This window comes from Syngnathus acus, chromosome 5, assembly GCF_901709675.1.
Source record: "Syngnathus acus chromosome 5, fSynAcu1.2, whole genome shotgun sequence".
Lineage (NCBI taxonomy): Eukaryota > Metazoa > Chordata > Actinopteri > Syngnathiformes > Syngnathidae > Syngnathus > Syngnathus acus.
Window position 1 is genome coordinate 1,013,633 of NC_051091.1, and position 15,078 is coordinate 1,028,710.

The 15,078-nt window shown below is 46.3% G+C and overlaps 1 protein-coding gene across 3 annotated transcripts in view; it reads left to right on the top strand.

Moving 5' to 3' along the window:
- The window catches only part of slc12a5a (solute carrier family 12 member 5a), a 76,803-nt gene extending 61,725 nt beyond the window's left edge, over window positions 1-15,078 (top strand). For 2 of the 3 annotated variants that reach the window (XM_037252058.1, XM_037252060.1), the window contains exons 4-26: window positions 1,315-1,461; window positions 4,410-4,464; window positions 5,748-5,878; window positions 7,295-7,542; window positions 7,657-7,868; window positions 7,937-8,104; window positions 8,176-8,274; window positions 8,875-8,932; window positions 9,004-9,178; window positions 9,248-9,366; window positions 9,687-9,785; window positions 9,875-9,994; window positions 10,291-10,395; window positions 10,597-10,765; window positions 10,974-11,169; window positions 11,286-11,455; window positions 11,539-11,670; window positions 11,779-11,886; window positions 12,465-12,587; window positions 12,933-13,165; window positions 13,746-13,760; window positions 13,946-14,079; window positions 14,190-15,078. In XM_037252058.1, coding sequence (XP_037107953.1) covers window positions 1,315-1,461; window positions 4,410-4,464; window positions 5,748-5,878; window positions 7,295-7,542; window positions 7,657-7,868; window positions 7,937-8,104; window positions 8,176-8,274; window positions 8,875-8,932; window positions 9,004-9,178; window positions 9,248-9,366; window positions 9,687-9,785; window positions 9,875-9,994; window positions 10,291-10,395; window positions 10,597-10,765; window positions 10,974-11,169; window positions 11,286-11,455; window positions 11,539-11,670; window positions 11,779-11,886; window positions 12,465-12,587; window positions 12,933-13,165; window positions 13,746-13,760; window positions 13,946-14,079; window positions 14,190-14,281 — 3,108 coding nt within the window. In that variant the 3' untranslated portion in view covers window positions 14,282-15,078. The remainder of the gene's footprint in view (window positions 1-1,314; window positions 1,462-4,409; window positions 4,465-5,747; window positions 5,879-7,294; window positions 7,543-7,656; window positions 7,869-7,936; window positions 8,105-8,175; window positions 8,275-8,874; window positions 8,933-9,003; window positions 9,179-9,247; window positions 9,367-9,686; window positions 9,786-9,874; window positions 9,995-10,290; window positions 10,396-10,596; window positions 10,766-10,973; window positions 11,170-11,285; window positions 11,456-11,538; window positions 11,671-11,778; window positions 11,887-12,464; window positions 12,588-12,932; window positions 13,166-13,745; window positions 13,761-13,945; window positions 14,080-14,189) is intronic. The other variant, XM_037252059.1, reaches the window with a different exon arrangement.

Consider the following 15,078-nt stretch of genomic DNA (forward strand, 5'->3'; position numbering starts at 1 on the left):
CACCTGAGCCATGGCGGTGGGCAGCTGTTGCCTGGCAGCTTGCTCCGCTAGCGGTGCCCTGCTGGCCTACCTGTGGCTGTGCAGCTCCCTGCGCTCGCTCACGGTGGCGGGCGGCTCGCTCCCACGGGAAATCATCAGCGCTGCTCGCTCCCGGCCCGGCCCGGCCCGCTTACCAAACCTATTTTGTGTGCGTTAACAGCACTGCGCTCCGCTGTCGGCAAATGAAACAGCAATTGGAAAAGCGGCACTTTTGATAAGCGCGTGTCCGTCGGGCTGATTCAATGCATAGACAAGTGTTCAATTTGTTAGCGGCTACTTGGCTATATCGTTTCAAGCATGTACTCATTTGCCAAATCTGTTTGTGTACGTGTCACAGGATTCCTGTTATCATACTTTACATTTGACTTTTGTGTAAGTCCTCTCTATCCACATCTTTTGCAACACTGAGGCGTTCAATAAAAAAATGAACAGGTTCGAGACATTGGATAATAAGCTCTTTGCTGATTTTGAATGTCAGAGTTCTTGTCTGTAATCTGCTTTCCTGTGCACAAGGCTATATTAATATCGCATTTCGTCATCTTTTAGAGCACATAAAAAGTCAGTATTTTTATTCCATCTTGACATGCATCCATGTCAAAAAGAAACTTTGTTTCCTTTTCTAGAATTCTAACAATAGATAGACCTCTTCGCCTGCCAGTGTCGCAGCATTTTTCCAAATCTGCTTTTATTTATTCTTCAGATCTGCTTTCATTTGCATAGAGTCTAAAAATAGCACATTCGTCCAATTTGATATTTCAACATAAGATCACATTTACTTCAAAAAACTCCAAACTTTCTGACGAGCTGCGCATTGTGTCACCTTTTTTATCTTGTGCAATACACGACATTACCTGACTGCTAATGTGTGTTAAGAAGAGCCTCCCTCCCTCCCTCCGTCCACAAGGACCAGTCAATGAAAAAATACGAGTGGTTAATTACAGGATTGCATTGAGTGTGTGCAGCTTGGAATGAAATAAAAATGGAAGCAGAGAACATTGATTTGATGCCAGCAGCTTTGATTTTTTTTTCTTTGAGATGTTTTAAAGGTGCGATGGACATCAATACACTCAGTACACAATAAAAACGCTTTTTTGCAGGACTCCAGCAGAAAAGTCGTCATTTTTTCCCTGCATCCCATTGCAATACTATAAGAATAAAATCAGATATTTTAAGGGAAAAGTCATAAATTGGGGAGAAATGTGTAAGAAAAAATAAAAATAATTCTCAGTTTATTTGCCTGATTGTGAGCCAACCACCGCTTGTGTCCACCTGCAGGCCCCCCAGCTCGGCACTCTGATGGGCGTCTACCTGCCCTGCATCCAGAACATCTTTGGCGTCATCCTCTTCCTCAGGATGACCTGGCTTGTCGGGATCGGAGGGATCATTGGAACCTTCGTCATCGTCTTCATGTGCTGCACCACCGTGAGTGTACTTCCTTCCTTCCTTCCTTTCTGTCTTTTGGCCAGCGAAGCCACAGAAAAAGCCTCACATACAAATTTGAAATTCAAACCCGAGACCTCTTGACTGCGAGACACACATGCCAACCACTAGGCCCTTGTGGAAACAAGTCAACCATATTCAAAAATGTTCCTACTTCAGGATTGCTTTAGCGTGTCTTCTCTTCACTTTCACTGAGCATTTTGTCAGGACTGTGTGTCGGTGTGTGTAAATGTGTGTGCTTCTGTATGTGTGAGAATGTGTGTGTGTGTGTGTGTGAGCAGCCTAGATTCTCCTCCAGCACCAAGTGTATTTATAGAACAACCCCCTCAAACCCTCGCCATGGCAAACTAGCCTACACACACACACACACACACACACACACACACACACACACACACACACACACACACGCGCACACATACACACACACATAAACACACTCACACTCACACACACACACACACACACACACACACACACACACACACACACGCACACACACACACACAGACTGGAACAGCATGAATCTGCTTCCCCCAATGGTGACACTCTTCTTTTTCTATTTGTACGTGCTCACGTTTAGCGTGCCGCTCGTATTTGCTCGCCATCCATCCCAGTTTATATTGATCTTGTAAGCGTGATGAAAACATTGTGCACAGAGAGGGAAAAACAAGCTCCGAGCTGGCTCACACTGACAGCAACACAAACACGCAAATGTCTTCTCCGTCCATCTCTCATTCTCTTTCATACTGACAGACAGACAGACAGTCAGACACAGTGGAAGAGGCGTGTTTCTTATCAGTCACACTGCTGAGATCATTGCAGAGGCCTCAGGGTGATAAGCCCCGGTATGAATGCTGCGCGAGGACCGCCCGTCACCTCGCTCTCCTCCTGTGCTTCTTACATAACACATCACCACCCAGCCCTGGGGGTGGGGGCAGCTCGTGTGCACGTGTGCTCATGCCCCCCCCCCGCCCCCCACCAGCACCCAAGAGTGAAATCCACAGGACATGAAGAGCAAAAGCGTGCACTTCAGCTTTGCATCATTGAGAGCGTGACCCCCCCAACCCACTAATTGACAAGGTGCTTAATGCTCAAGAACGATTACTGTTATGATAAAAATGTACGTCGCAAGAATTTTGGTTAAAAATGTGGTGGTGCTTTTTGTAAATTTACCTGTAAGAAGAGATTTCTTCTCTTAATATTTTGCCTTTGTCGCTGTTGTACTATTTTCTTTCGTCTTTCGGCTCCCTTCACATTTTACATTGCTGACATTTTGGACGTTTAACGAATCAAATGTATTATCATATATACATGCAAGCAGCTATTAAAACACACACACACACGCGTGCGCATCTCGTTTCTTTCATATTTCTATTGGAGATAATGAAAGCAGACTTGGACACAATGAGGTTTAATATCCTCGTCCGTCTGTCGTGTGCATGGTGGTCGGGCCTCATTACTTGCAGGTCTTGAATCCAAATGCGGCGGCGGCGTCGGGAGAGGGCTGATTCATTTATATGCTGCGGATCCTTCATCTTTTTTTCCCTTTAATTCTCATCTCTTACGCTTCCTCAATTTTCTGGAAGCCTTTTTTCATTTTGCGCTCTCATTATTCGCTGCCTGGCTTTTGATTGCCCTCCACATCCCATCGCTCATCCAACATTGCTGCGTGTCTTCTCTTCTCTCTTACTTTTGCCGACACCTGAGAGTCCATTTTGCCCTCCACCTGGATGTCAGCTCCCCTGCAAATGTTGCAGCGCACCACGGAAGAAATCATCTGACAACGGGGGCGTAGTGAAGCGTGCTAATGAAGCGGGGGGGGGGGGGGGGCCGGGCTCTCGTGCTGCGGGACACTCTCTTGTCAAAAGCAATCTCCTCTCCGCTCCCAAGGTCCACCAAAGGCCAAATAGGAGCGTTAGGTCAGGATGCAAGCAGACCTAAAGTGTCCTTTGTGCTCAGTGGCGACAAGCCGGCCGGTGAAAGTATTCATTGCAAACGCACAAATCTTCGCTCGTCCTTGACATGCCACATTGGAACGATACTTTGCTTGCTCTATGCTAAGATAAATGTTGACTTTTTCCTCGAAATAACAACTTTGTACTCAGACTATAAAATGGCTCATTTACCCCATTTCTCAATGTATTGTCCTCAAGGTTAACGAGCATTGGCTCACGTGTGCAACCCGGCGGGAGGTGCAACTGCAGATACGTCAATAGGATGGAGCCGTCCGTCCCTCTCAGACATTCACTGATTTATTAATGCCTCTGACAGGCGTGGAGAAATGTAGGACACCGGTAAAAGTAAACGGAAAGTCACCAAGTGGGATTTGACGGAATCAAATGACAGTTGAAAATGAGATGAAACATCCTGGTTTCACCTTGTCTGAACACCCCGACACAATTTTGTTGATGGAGGCTGCGACGGTGTTCCATTTTTAAGCGCCACCTTCAACATTCAGACAAATTTGCCGCCTCCATTGTCGTGTTGTGATCCAACAATTGCGTACGTGACTGTGGGACTACCTCTGTGCCCCCATCAGATAAAACACTTAAACAATTACGACCTTATCTGCTGTGGCTGGAGAAGAGCTTTGTGGCCTCATTAGGAGCAGCTTAGCGGGAAGGAACAGTCGCTTGGCTCGTCGACGTCCGAGCCCTTAGGTGCCACTACCAACCTTCACGGGGACAGATACGGCAAATGTTTTCCATCCTAGTGGGAGATTCACTTGTAGTCATTGGAATGAAGGTCAAGCCTGTCTTTTAGCTTGGAGAATCTACTTTGGTAAAAAGAAGTTAAAGTAAAAACTTTTCTTTTCTTTTTTACCAAAATTCTGTCAAAATGTTGTAAAAATGTCTTCCTAAAATAACCCAAAATACAGCAATATATGTTTTTGAAATGATGTTTTTCTCTCTTTCTCCCTTGTGCAGACCATGCTGACTGCCATCTCCATGAGCGCCATTGCTACCAATGGAGTCGTGCCAGGTGGGTGAGCAGACGCCACCGGAATCCCAGTTCAGCTTCTAAATTTCCCTTTTATTAGTCGCCGACCACACTTGGCGAGTTATCCGGTCGCGGCTAAAATCGTCACTTTGGGATTCTTCGACGCAAATGATATTGACGGCGATATTTACCGAAGTCAAATTCCTTGTTTGGCACGCTCAAACATGGCGAATAAAAACTCTTGAATCTTGAATCTTGAATAAAAGAGGAGGCCGCATGCGTAGGTTTCCGTGCAAATGAGCGGCTCGAAGAAATTAGAACGACTATAGCTGCACGGTGCTGATTAAGCTTGTTATCTTTTTTCTATTCAGTTGATTTGGACAAAATTGGAAAATGCAAATGCTGTAGTAAAACACAATAATAAGAGATAAGCGCGTAAGTGAATTATGACTGAAGGGGGAAGCACTGCGTGACACCAACAAATTGCTCCACAAATATTTTTGTCTGAGGACTTAGTCAATTATTAACAATACTGCATGCATGTTTTTTTTAAAACAACACTAAACACAACCCTAACTAACCCTAACTCCTTCATTCCAGGTTCAGCAGAAATCTAGAGCAAAGCGCAATTTAACTAGGCTTTGCACAGATAAATATTATTTGCCACAGTAAAAGGAACTTTACAAATTGATTACACAGAGATTTCAGCATTAGCAGAGCAATAAATGAAGTTTGGCGACACACTGGGGATCATTTTTTAGGCTAGTTCGAAGAAGCACAGTGATTAAATGTATTAAAATGCAGGATTTATTGAGAATCTTGATCCTGGAAATTTACATTAGCGTGTGGCTGCTGGCCAAGGGTCTGCATTTACCCTGCTCATTGCGTATTGATGACTTTTTTTGGCTGCTAAGAAAGATATATTTGACCGTGATATGACTACAGCCTAACACATGAAGTCTAACATCATTTATTCAGGCTTTTCTTTTGCGGCAAATTTCTTTCTTATAAGATTTAATGGCCATGGGAATAATGTTTCACTGTCATACAATGCTGCTTTAAGTGTCCACAAAATGTTTTACACAACATTTCTTAAGCCTCTTCACCACTTGGGCAATTGTGCTCTTAGTCTAACAATGAATTTTTTGTGACCTCGTAGCATAATTCAAGTCAGGTCATTTTGAAGAGTGCAGTGGCCTTTGTGAATTGCCTGCATGACTGCGAATCTCCACAGACATGAAGTTAAAAATGCAGTTTTTGAAAAAGACAATTCATCTTACCTCCATTCTATTGCATCTTGAAGTTGCACCGTTGTGTTTGTGTAGCTGGAGGCTCGTACTACATGATATCCCGTTCGCTGGGCCCCGAGTTTGGGGGCGCCGTGGGCATCTGTTTCTACCTGGGGACCACTTATGCCGGAGCTATGTACATCCTGGGTGCCATCGAGCTGCTCCTGGTGAGAAACCTTTTCTTTTTTGTGCCGCAGCAGGTGAGCTGAAGTCAGTGGCAGGGCACACAACCATTCACTCTCAGATTCATACACTGACATTTTAGTTCATAATTTACGATTGTGAATTTATGATACGATTGTAGACTTGGTTGGATCAAATCCGCCCTTCAAACATACACAATGAATAGTATCGGGAACATTGGAACAGAACGTGTGTTGTTCATCTTCTTCTTGTCCGTGCGTTTTGTATTGATATGCAGAGCTTGATCAAGCCTAGAGGTTAATTCTGTCTTCTGGGTCAATGTTGGCTTACAGTTTTCATTGTGGAATCACAATCCCGAGGAGCCCGTCTCTGAGAGAAAAAGAAAAAAAAAAAACCGGCTCATTTGAATATGTTTCATCCTCGCGCGAAACTAATGCTGCTATTTTGGGAAACGACTGCGGTGATGCAGGAAACGTCTTGTCCTCGTGATGCCAATCACGTGGAAAACGTGCAATTCCTACTGTCATTATATACGTACGTTGGATAGAAAATGATGTGCACGCGTCCCAAACGCAAAAACAAATAGCCTGCACTTGATTTGGGTTCATCGGAGACACTTTAAATGGTGGCCGATGTTTGCTGACTTCCATTCAACGTGACTTAGAAATAGACATTCACAGCCATGTTATGAGAGGGTGTGCACATACGTATGTATATATGTCAACCACATGATCTTTCTCATATCCACTCTATCAGCCTCACTGTGATTCGTCCAAAACTGGGTTCATTGTTTTTTTTGTTTCTTTTTTCACACTGACCCCTGTTTAACTCTAAAATAATGGTAATGCCTTGGTTTCACACCTCTAATAGGTCTCCTCTCACCTCTCATCACATTTGAAAATAAGTCAACAAATGGAAATGAAAAATTGCCCCTGTGGGCAAAATTGATTGAATTGCATGGTAAACAAGATGCAGCAGGAGCACACCTCTGACCTTCAAGTGTAAATCCCCATGCAGGCAAAGAAAGGAAATTGATTGCAGCATTTTTAATAAATATCTCTATATTTTCTAAACATTTGCTCCCATACACAAAATGTGCCAGATATTATTTTATTCAATAAATGCAGCTATTTATAAACTGTATTTTATTAGGATTTTTAAAAAACTTTATATAGTAATATTTGTACATGTATTTTTCTATATTTTCCCGATATTTCTATGCTCAATGTAGCGTTACGCTCCACCTTTGTTATATGTAGTATTGAATTCTTCAAAAAGGTTTTACTATGATTATTTTAATTTCATTCTTTGCACCAATGTATACATTCAAACTACTTTTGGTTTATATTCTATTTAAAACATAGAACAATATTGCTGACAAATAGTGATAATAAAAAAAAAGAATAATAATGATAATCTCCGCATCTCTGCTCGTTCAGATCTACATTGTACCCAAGGCGGCCATTTTCCCGCTGGAGGGGCTGGAGGGCGCCGAGGCGGAAGCAGCCCTGCTAAACAACATGCGGGTGTACGGCACCATCCTGCTCACGTCCATGGCCACCGTGGTGTTTGTCGGTGTCAAGTATGTCAACAAGTTGGCTTTGGTCTTCCTGGCCTGCGTCATTCTTTCCATCTTGGCCGTCTATGCCGGCGTTATCAAGACTGCCGTGGATCCCCCCGAATTTCCGTAAGTCCCAATCCAGCATTTCAGTCCTATTTCCTATTTCTGTATATATTTAACCACCAAAAAAAGCTTTGGCCACGCATGGTTGAAAAGAGTTTTTTTCTGTTCTTGCTCTAGCGTTTGTTTGCTGGGCAACCGCACGCTCGTGTCCAAGTCATTCGACGTGTGCGCCAAGACGGTGGAAACGGCCAACGGGACCGTGACCACGCAGCTGTGGCGTATGTTTTGTGATTCGCCCCTGCTCAATGCCACCTGCGACAAATACTTTGTGGCCAACAACATAACTAAGATCCAGGGCATCCCCGGAGTCACCAGCGGCCTCTGGACAGGTCAGCATCTCTGTTTCTAATGGCTTTTCATTTTCTACGACGCTTCATGTATTTTGCGGTGGCTGCAGAGAACCTGTTTGCGACGTACTACGAGAAGGGCGATCTGATCGCCCGGATCAACATGGAGTCCGCGGAGGACGTAGATGACCCCCTGACCAACGCCAATCGCTACGTGCTGGCCGACATCACCAGCTTCTTCACGCTGCTGGTTGGCATCTACTTCCCTTCAGTGACAGGTGACCGAGGCCCTGCAGACACCTAAGGTGCTCCCGATACTGACGTTAGGCATTGGTGATCTTCTGTTCAGGAATCATGGCCGGCTCCAACCGCTCGGGTGACCTGCGCGACGCCCAGAAGTCCATCCCGGTCGGAACGATCGCGGCCATCACCACCACTTCCTTTGTCTGTATCCTCTCAGCAGCACAGCGAGCACATTTCGTGTCTCGTTCCGCCCTTTGAGACGAGACAGAGAGTTTTTTTTCGCAAATCGACGCCTCTGTATAGAAGCCTGCTAATGCATGCAGACATATTTGAAATGAACGTGCCTAAAGTTGAGTAACATCACAGGTGAAATGTGACCGTGTCCTCCATCTTGTCTCTCAGTAATCGGCTAGTAAATTTGATTAGGTTTCCTAATGGCGTGGCCGGGCCGCTAATGCAAATGTGACTCAATAAAGCTGAGGGATATTAGATTTCATCCCAGACTATATTGATTTCCAAACTTGCGGTCTTTAAGTGCACACTTTAAATAAAGTCTTTCATTTTTTACTCATGCAAATGGTTTAAAGTTCTACGATGAGCATTTGTCAAATTAAAAGCCTCCCTGAAACGACGAGAGCCCGGCCGGCAATAATGTAACTTTCCGACAGACACAATTTGAGGTCATCAGCATTGTCTCTTCCAATTAAAAGCTAGCAGACAACAGCTTCAGACTTCTTCTCAAATAGATGCCTCCTATTTGAAGAAATACAGTCATTGTTGACATTCCTTAGTGAATGCTGCTCAGACATGTCCAGCGTCATTCTGTTCGGCGCCTGCATCGACGGCGTGGTCCTCCGAGACAAGTAAGTGGCACCCAATACTGTGCTTTCGCGCTGACTCTGAAAGCTGAAAGCGCCCGCCCACTCTGGCTCAGGTTTGGGGAAGGAGTGCACGGGAACTTGGTGATCGGCACGTTGGCGTGGCCATCGCCTTGGGTCATTGTGATCGGCTCCTTCTTCTCCACCTGCGGGGCCGGACTGCAGAGCCTGACGGGGGCGCCGCGTCTTCTCCAGGCCATCGCCAAGGATGGAATCGTCCCCGCGCTACGGGTCAGTCTTATCACACTTGACGTACTCCTTTAGAAAAGTTAACAAGTGGGGGATTGTTCTGTTCTCTAGATCTTTGGACATGGGAAAGCCAACGGGGAGCCCACATGGTCCTTGCTGCTCACCGCCCTCATCTGCGAGACCGGCATCCTCATCGCCTCCCTGGACTCGGTGGCTCCCATCTTGTCCATGTGAGTTTGACAAGCAGAAGCAAAATCAGACGGTTGCAAATTCAAACGGATAAAAATGAACGTACAATAAATAACCCAAATAATATCAGCAAAAAACGTTTCATTTATTTATTGGAATGAATTGAATTGTGAGACACATTTTAAAACAGTTGGTTCTGAGGCACATTTTTCCAAAATTGATAGCAAAATGGACTCGGACTTGACATGAGGACAAGCACTCCAGCTACATTTAAAAAGTCAATCTTCTATTTGATCCCGACGCTTTGGTTGAAACTCCCGAGTTTGCTGACTTTCAAGGTCTCATTGCGTGTTTTGTGCAGGTTTTTCCTAATGTGCTACATGTTCGTCAACCTGGCCTGCGCCCTACAGACTCTACTACGGACCCCCAACTGGCGGCCCCGCTTTAAGTTCTACCACTGGTGCGTGTCCAAAAGAGCAAGTCCATTTTTTCCATGTCCTCTCACCGCCTGTGTCTTTTTTCTTTTTTTTTCTTTCTTCCCCCTCACAGGACTCTCTCTTTCCTGGGTATGAGCTTGTGTCTCACGCTCATGTTCCTCTGCTCCTGGTACTACGCCATTGTTGCTATGGTGATTGCCGGTTCCATCTACAAGTATATTGAGTTTGCCGGGTGAGTGATAATAATGAGGCTTAATATGAATATTGTTGTTGTATTATGAGGAGGAGTCGGATCAAATCAGCATCCATCGGTAGCACCGCATTTTCTTCAAATTGAGATCTAAAAAAAATTGGGATGCTATCATTTTGTAGGGGTGTATCACCCCTAAAAATCACCTAAATACAAATAAAAATAGATATGAATATTGCATGAATTATAAAACAATATTTATGCATAAGTTAAATGAAGCTAATACGTCTAATATTAACCCGACCATTCACTTGTATGTGTGTGTGCGCGTTTGGCAGTGCGGAGAAGGAGTGGGGTGACGGCATTCGAGGTCTGTCCCTGAGCGCCGCACGTTACGCTCTTATGCGTCTGGAGGAAGGTCCCCCCCACACCAAGAACTGGAGGTAAACACACACACACACACACGCCGGTGTGGTGATTGTGGCAATTTAACAGAGAAATAAACCACATGCCCGGCGATCTCCCGGCTCATGTGGTTCTCCGCATCACAAACCAACAAGAATTTTTTCAGCTGCTTCCCTTTGGCGTCCCGGTTCTGTTTAGTTTCCTCCCACCTTTTGTACTGTGGCTTTGTTCCGCCCCAGGCCCCAGCTGCTGGTGCTGGTGAGCGTGGATGCCGAGCAGAACGTGGAACAGCCCAGGCTGCTTTCGCTCACCAACCAGCTGAAGGCGGGCAAGGGCCTGACCATCGTGGGCACAGCCCTGGTGGGCACCTACCTGGACAATTACGAACACAGTCAGAAGGCCGAGCAGGTATCATCCACCCCCACCGAGTCACATGCAAATTGTCGATGAGAAAGAAAGGAGATAAGAGGAGGGTTTGCCCTGGAAATGGTCAAAAGGACCACTTCAAATGGCAGACTTTTTTGTGGGTTCTACTCATGCCGACCAAATTTCATGTGGCTGAAAGTGACTTTCCGGGCTGGATTTTCAAACAAAGCCTCCACCCACATCCACATAGGCGCTGCGTAAACTGATGGAGACGGAGAAGGTGAAGGGCTTCTCTCAGGTGACCGTGTCGTCCAACCTGCGCGACGCCACCTCCCATCTGCTCCAGGCCAGCGGCCTGGGCGGACTCAAGCATAACGCCGTGCTGGTGTCGTGGCCGCGCAATTGGAAACAAGGCGACGAGCATCAGACCTGGAGGAACTTTGTCGGTGGGTTGGCTGGAAATAGGCGCAAGTGCTAACAAGATTGCATCGTTGTACTTTTGATTGATTGTCCAAATATTCCAAAGCTGCATTCCCACATGTGTGTTTTGTCCTCCTTGCAGAGTTGGTGAGAGAAACCACTGCAGCTCACCTGGCCTTGCTGGTACCTAAAAACATTGCGGCTTTCCCATCCAACGGCGAGCGCTTCACCGAGGGCCACATTGACGTGTGGTGGATTGTCCATGACGGAGGCATGCTGATGCTGCTTCCCTTCCTCCTGCGCCAGCACAAGGTTCTCCTCCAGCTCCAATCTCTTTTTTTTTTTTAGGAAGCAAAAGCATCCTGGTGCAACAAGGTGCGTTTTCTCACTCTCAGGTTTGGAGGAAGTGCAAGATGCGCATCTTCACCGTGGCGCAGATGGACGACAACAGCATCCAGATGAAAAAGGACCTGACCACCTTCCTCTATCATCTCCGTATCGACGCCATGGTGGAAGTGGTGGAAATGGTATTGTTTGGGAAAATACTTTTGGGCATTTTGCATTGGCTGAAAATAACAGTTTGTGCTTAATATTGGTACACTGGTGTGTTTGCCCCGCCCCGCCCCGCCCCGCAGCACGACGGCGACATTTCGGCATACACCTACGAGAAGACCCTGGTAATGGAACAACGCTCGCAGATGCTCAAGCAGATTAACCTGACCAAGACGGAGCGTGAGAGGGAGGTAAGAAAGCTCCCGCTCGCTCGCTCGCTCGGCTCCCTGGCGCACGTGTTCTCAAATGAGACTGACTGGATGGGTTCAGCTCAGCTCAGCATGGCCTGCCTTGATTTGACTTGACGTGACACATAAAGCGCTGCTGGACCGAAGCGTAATTTGCGCTAAAGCCAAGCAGTGGGATGCCATCTTTGCTGTGGAGCGTGACAACACAAGGTCTTGGCAGAGCACTGGAATAAATACATATCGATCTGAACCTCGTGCTATTTTTACCTCCTCCGGGTCCAAACATGCTTGCTTTTGACTTCACTTTTGTGAGTCATTGCCTGCCATCCACCGCAAACTAAAACAGAAATCTCTTCTTTTTTTTTTTTTTAATTAACCCTTAGATGCACAAGTGAGTGTACCCTACCTACACTGTTCCATAATTATATATATTAGAAGCAATGTGTCATTTTGGTAGAGAGTCATTCACTTCTATGATACTAGGTATTAGATCTAGGAGCATACAACAATGATTTCAATATCTTTATTTGGAACTTTTTGACTTCTTTGAAAACAAATTCCTTTGTGTGGTGTCTTTGCAGATCCAGAGCATTACTGACTCATCCCGTGGGTCCATTCGGCGCAAGAACCCAGCCTCTGTCACGACCCAGCTGAGTGTGAGCGAAGAACCGCCAGAGGAGAAGGAGGAGAAGCCCGAGGAGGAGGTAGAGAGCTCGCACAGGGTTTATCCCCGCTTATTGTCCAACGTCTCGGGCAGGGCTATTGAATTAGCGGTCGTGGGCCACATGTGGTCATTGGTGAAAATGTGTCAAGACTGAGAAATATGTCATACTCAATTGTGAAAATGCCTTTTTTATTTTTTTGTCACCGTTTCAGTTTTCCAGATTTTATGAGGCAGGCGTGGCTGTTTAGTATGAAAAGATGGTGTTGTTGAACCCCACTTCCTCTCTTTTGTCCCTCTCAAACATTCTGTGACTCTGACCTGCATTCCAACACCGGTGGATTTACGTGTATCTCCACGTCGTCACCATCCGTCCTCCTCTTCATAGTCAAAGTCGGCCTCTCCCCCTGTGCCCCCCCCTGCCCAGGTGCAGCTCATCCACGACAACACCACCCCGACCAGCCCCGCTACCGCTGCACCCCCACCGGCCCCGGCCGAGGTGGCCCAGAGCCCCGGGGAGCAGGTTCAAATGACCTGGACGGAGAAGTGCGACGGCGACGCCAGCAAGCCGGCCGGCGCTGCCACACCGTGCGGCATCAAGGACATCTTCAACATGAAGCCGTGAGTGCTCACAGGGGTTCAACAAACACAATCCGAAACTGTGTCCATGAGCGCTAACAGTTCTCTTGGTTTTGGAGGAATTCACTTCAATAGAAAGGATAGTTATTTGAAGGTCATTTTTCAACTTCCACCTCTCTGGTTTCGTTTCTAAAAAATTCGAATATCTTTGTCAGAGATGCGTTCACAATTGGACGAGGCCAAACTTGCAGAAGAATTATGCTTGTCAGAGATGCATGTTCACAATTGGGGGAAGCCAAAATACTGTTTTATGATACAAACCTGAGCCAATACGAGCTAGCTTCATTTTGAGCTTTTTTTCTTTTTATCAGCTGCTGTTTACGTCTATCTCTAAAGTTGAATGTTGAAAACATTGCACCTTCCTTTGTTTCACCTTCATGAGTGTGCCAAGAATGTGAACCAGTTCCAGCTTGTTATGCAGTTCTTGTATTTCCTACGAACAATAGCAAGTAGTCAGCAAGAAGTTGAAAATATTTTGTTCCGCAAGTATCTGTACCTCAGAGTGTGTCTTGCTACCTCTGGTTCTGATATCTACATCTTTCCCTTCTTGCTCCTGCCGCAGTGAATGGGAGAACCTGTAAGTACCAAAGATTCTTTAAAGCTCATTCTGACTATTTATGACATGACGTGAGCAGATGAGGACAATGAAAACGTGCGTGAGTGAGCATCCGTCACCCAGCGCCAACCAAACAAACGGCAAAGTCTTGTCTTCCAAATCCCGACGACACCCAATTCCATCTGTCTGTCTGTCTGTCTGTCCAGGAACCAGTCCAATGTGCGACGCATGCACACGGCGCTGCGACTCAACGAGGCCATCATGAAGAAGTCCTCGGAGGCCAAGCTGGTCCTACTCAACATGCCCGGGCCACCCAAGAACCGGACGGGTGACGAGAATTGTATCCTTTGCTAATGAAATCCTGCTTCAAAAAAGAAGGTGGCAACTTCTCCCTCATGTTCTTCATCCCTACAAAGCACATTCAGCTATTCCTTGACCTTTCTCAACCAGATATGGAGTTCCTTGAGGTCCTCACCGAAGGTCTCAACCGGGTCCTTCTGGTCCGCGGAGGCGGACGCGAGGTCATCACCATCTATTCCTGAAAAAGCACCCCCGCCCCACCCCTCCCCTTCCCTCCAACCAACCTGACCATGACCAATCCCCCCCACCACCCGCCAGTCCTGCTCCTGTCTCACCCAACTCACTCAATGCTGCTTCATCTGCTTCATGTCGCACTCACTGTTTAACGGCATATCATACCCAACAGGCAGCCCGACTCGGCGAGCAGAATCGCACCGGGTCCAGCTGTAGCTGTTGGTTCCGTCTCGGTTAGCGTCGGCCAAGCCGTGGCTGCGAATGCATGCAAACTTGGCTTTTCCGTTCCAATCGGTGTCGTTTGCAAAAGGTGAGGAAAAAAAGGCAAAGAAGATGCTTAAAAGGTCTCCCGTTGTCGGGACCTTAGCCCGCCGCTAAGACGACCACCAGCCAAGAAAGGGGTCTTCACGTACAAACTGTGAACTCCACGCAGCGTCGTTTGCCCAACTGTATGTGCCAAAAACAAAAAGAGGGAAACAAATCGTTCTTTTTTTTTTCCAAAACAATGAAATATCAACGGCTTTGTTTTTTAATTTGACACAAAAAAACAACAACTCTCACATAAGACCAAAGATACCAAATCCCCAAGGACCGCTTGTGCACATTTGAGATGTTTCCCTTTTCCAACACACCTAATGATCTGCTCCTCATCAATCTCTGCCGGAGCCTGATAACGATCCCAATCGTTTGGATCAAATGTGAAGCATCTAAAACATGCAGGATAGCAGCCCCTGAGGACCGCAGTTCGATACTTGGTTAATAGAGTTTGGTTGTGTGCGCTTCATTCAAAACAATGCAATCACAC